Genomic DNA, 3,432 nt, shown 5'->3' on the forward strand with positions numbered 1-3,432 from the left:
ATTTCATTTTACTAAATAGTACCAACACAATGTTTTCCGTTGAAAATAATATTGATTTGCATTTAGAGGAACTCTCGGCTGTTAAATCACTTTTGAAGGTTGTGGTTTCAATTTTAATGTTGATTTGTATTGTTTTCATTGCGAGCAAATGTAAGCCTATAAAAGAGATCATTAATGAACAAACAACCAATGCGAGTGCAACACAGAAAATTTAATTGTTACATTTATAAATTTTCATTCAACATTGTTTTGTATATCTTTTTCGTCAATATATTTAGCTTTATAAAGCCAAAATGTTTTAAAAAAACACAAATCTTGTTCAACTTTATTGAAAAAAAAAGAAGAAAACTTTTGACATTTCATATCCAAATACAAATATATTGGGATAAAAAGTGGCAATTATTGTTGGATTCTTTTGTCGGTGGAACAATTCTCGTTTAGTTCGTTATCGGCTCTGTCATTGTTATTTCATGTCACAATCTTAAACGGTCATCACAATCACAACACATTTGAAAATCTTTTTTAATACAATATGATTATCATTTATTTGATAACACTATACAGATGGTTTGTATTGACAAAGTTACTTTAATTATTGACAATATGAGATTTTTTTTATTTAAATACAATAAATAGAAAAATTTGACCATATTTTCTATGGCTATTCTATTATAAAATATGTTTTTGAAAATGAATTCCATTATGTGAATGGACAATTTTCGTAGTTAATGGACAATTTTTCTCGATTTTCGAAAAAATGACATAAACTGATTGTATTTGTATAAATGGTTCAATATCTTAATATTTAGAAACAAAAATAATTGTGAGCCAAAATTATGAGCTATTTTCATCTTCTGATGAGGTGAGAAATATTAAATTGCTATACGATGAGAGTTCTTGTGTCGAATTTCCACCCGAAATAAGTTGTCCTTTTTCGTACCTTCCACTTGACAGAATACTATCAAAATCATCCAATGTATTTGAGGGTGCCAGTGGGCTTCGCTCGTTCTTGATTCTTTCGTTTGGGAATTGCTTTGAACTGTCTTCCATTTTTTCTTCTTCTTGATTGTTTTCCTCGTCACTGTCATATGACTGTGCTCTTTTGAATCTTTTTCGTTCGGAAGAATTGTCAGCATATGATTGTGTGTTCGGTGGTCTTTTTTGCGATTGACGTGTCATCTTTTCTCTTGAATATGTTGGCCTCTTTGGCTCGCGTTCTTCTTTATCAAGTTGAAGCTGCCGCTTGTTCGCAAAAATGTATATTGGTCGTTGTGGTAGTGGTGCTTCGACTGGACTATCGTGTATGGTCTTTTCCCATGATCGTGACGGTGAATTCAAGGGTGATGACGGTTGGCCCTTACCACACTAGAAACAAAACCATTCAGGTTACTTTTAAGCTGAATGATCATTTATAACTAAACTTACAGCTGATTCGGTATCAGAAATGTGTGGTGTGCTTGACTTTCGTTCCTTGATTCTGTAATGATCCACATCTTGGGCCACGATTCGCCATTTGACATCGTTAACAATCGCAAATATTTCGTCCACATCTTCCTTGTTTTCGACCATCATCTTCTTAGTCTCTTGATCCGCATCGGCGTGTGAAGCTTGCGGTGAACGACGAATAGATTCACTATTCAATTCAGCATGAACGACAGCAGCAAAACTAATTTTTAAACTCTTTGGAATCTAATAAATAAAGAGCAAAATGTATGAATTTTACAAATGTTGTAATGATTTCTATCTACTTTCATACCGGTATTTCTTCGTCGCTGGACTGATATGTTTCCTCTTCGTTTATCATCTTTTTCATAAATTTTCTGTGGCTGCTCAACAGCACCGAATCTAACAAACACTTGACAATTCTATATTGAAAATAAACATACGATCAAATGCGCAATTTGATGAATTTTGTTTTGTAAACTGAATGATACAAAATGATAATAATCGACAAAATTCGAATAAACCACAATGTTAGAGCCAATACTTACGATATAGAAAAAACCGCTTAAATTGTATCAACTAACATCAAAATAATGTTCAGAACTCCATTTTAGCGAAAAAATGTGCGGTTAACATGTAGACATTCAAATAAGATGCCGCTGATAAACGTCAATCGATATGCGCTGCACGAATCAAATGTCATAATCACAAATGAGATGTCAACTTTTGTGTGAATATTGCTTCACTTTGTCACTATTGCAAGGAAAGAAAATAAATAACGGAATGATCAAAAGAGTTTCAAAATACATGAGATCTGGACATTCTAAGTCACCTTGTACATTAAAAAAAATCGTTTCTTGTGATGTTCTCAAATGAAATTTTCTTTCAAAAACCAAATTATGTGTGAGATTCGATATATAATTTAGTTTCATTCAGTTGGATGTTTCAACATGCAACTTCTACATCCCAACGGAACGTTGCTACGCAATGAAGCAACGTATGGACTTACGGTAAAAAGGATTTGAATATATGTACAATTAATTCATAGTATTTATCTACCGATTATTTTCGTCGCAAAATTGATATTACAAGTTTTGTGTTTCAAATTTTGGTTTCGTCACTCATTCTTCGCCTCGTTAGAGGTTTTTTTTTTTATTTGATAACGAATTATGCATAAATCATTGTCAAAGGAAGAAGTTGGAATGGATTGTTTTCATTATACAAAACTGTTCGCAATATTTTAATATGTTTTGATTTTTTATCTCACATCGTACCATATTTATTCATCACCAAAAAAAATCGGATGTGATTATCGCATTCACATTTGTTTATTTATTCAGTCGGAAATTAAACGTTCTCGTGACACATCCAAAAGTCAAAATTCAGAAGAAAGCGTCTCTTCTATAATTATATGAATTTTAAGTTCAAAGCATTAAAATGTTCATTATAAAATTGTTCATTTTGACGTTGTATTCGTTAATTGTTCAAATCGGTGTGGATACTTTTACTGTTACCGATTGCTCATATAATCAAAGTCGCAAACGTGTGTCATATTTCTGTGGTACTGAAGTGGGAGATCAGTTCGCAAGGAGATCAAATCAGTGGTTGTATTGCAATAATGTTTGGGCCGGCATCGATCGAAGTAATGTTTTAAGTATATCATTTGCGGACTGCGCTGTGGAAACATTAACTGATAGCATCGGACTGTATCAATTTTCCAGTTTACGTGAACTAGAGATACCCAAGGGGGGTGCAGCTTTTAGTCTTGACTGATAATGTAATTCATGCAATCCCAAAAGATTTTCTCATGAACAAGAAGAAAATTAAACATTTGGCATTGGATGACAATATAATAACGCGCATGGAATGCGAATTACTCGAAACAATGTCAGATTTTGGGTCAGTGAATGTTACGATAAACACTTTGAAAGAACTGGATGCGAGTTGTATAACGAACAGAAATTTGGAAATTATTATTGAACCGATCGA

General features: G+C 32.8%; 1 protein-coding gene across 1 annotated transcript; it reads right to left on the reverse strand.

Annotated features, from left to right (window-relative positions):
* Window positions 1-400: 400 nt before the first annotated feature.
* LOC116349983 lies at window positions 401-2,166 on the reverse strand. The gene is made up of 4 exons (XM_031781692.1): window positions 1,992-2,166; window positions 1,757-1,865; window positions 1,426-1,689; window positions 401-1,365 (listed from the first exon to the last, which is right to left on the reverse strand). Exons 2-4 carry the CDS (start codon window positions 1,811-1,813, stop codon window positions 835-837), a joined length of 852 nt encoding a protein of 283 aa, XP_031637552.1. The 5' UTR covers window positions 1,814-1,865; window positions 1,992-2,166; the 3' UTR covers window positions 401-834.
* Between the last annotated feature and the right edge of the window lie 1,266 nt (window positions 2,167-3,432).

Source organism: Contarinia nasturtii, unplaced genomic scaffold (assembly GCF_009176525.2).
Source record: "Contarinia nasturtii isolate CC-2019 unplaced genomic scaffold, AAFC_CNas_1.1 Cnas_scaffold_3227, whole genome shotgun sequence".
In the NCBI taxonomy this organism is placed as follows: domain Eukaryota; kingdom Metazoa; phylum Arthropoda; class Insecta; order Diptera; family Cecidomyiidae; genus Contarinia; species Contarinia nasturtii.

Coding starts and splice junctions, on each gene's coding strand:
- LOC116349983 (XM_031781692.1), bottom strand. CDS start 1,813: ATGAAAAAGATGATAAACGAAGAGGAAACATATCAGTCCAGCGACGAA. Junction 1,690..1,756: donor CCAGCGACGAAGAAATACCG/GTATGAAAGTAG, acceptor TTTATTTATTAG/ATTCCAAAGAGTTTAAAAAT. Junction 1,366..1,425: donor TTTCTGATACCGAATCAGCT/GTAAGTTTAGTT, acceptor TTTTGTTTCTAG/TGTGGTAAGGGCCAACCGTC.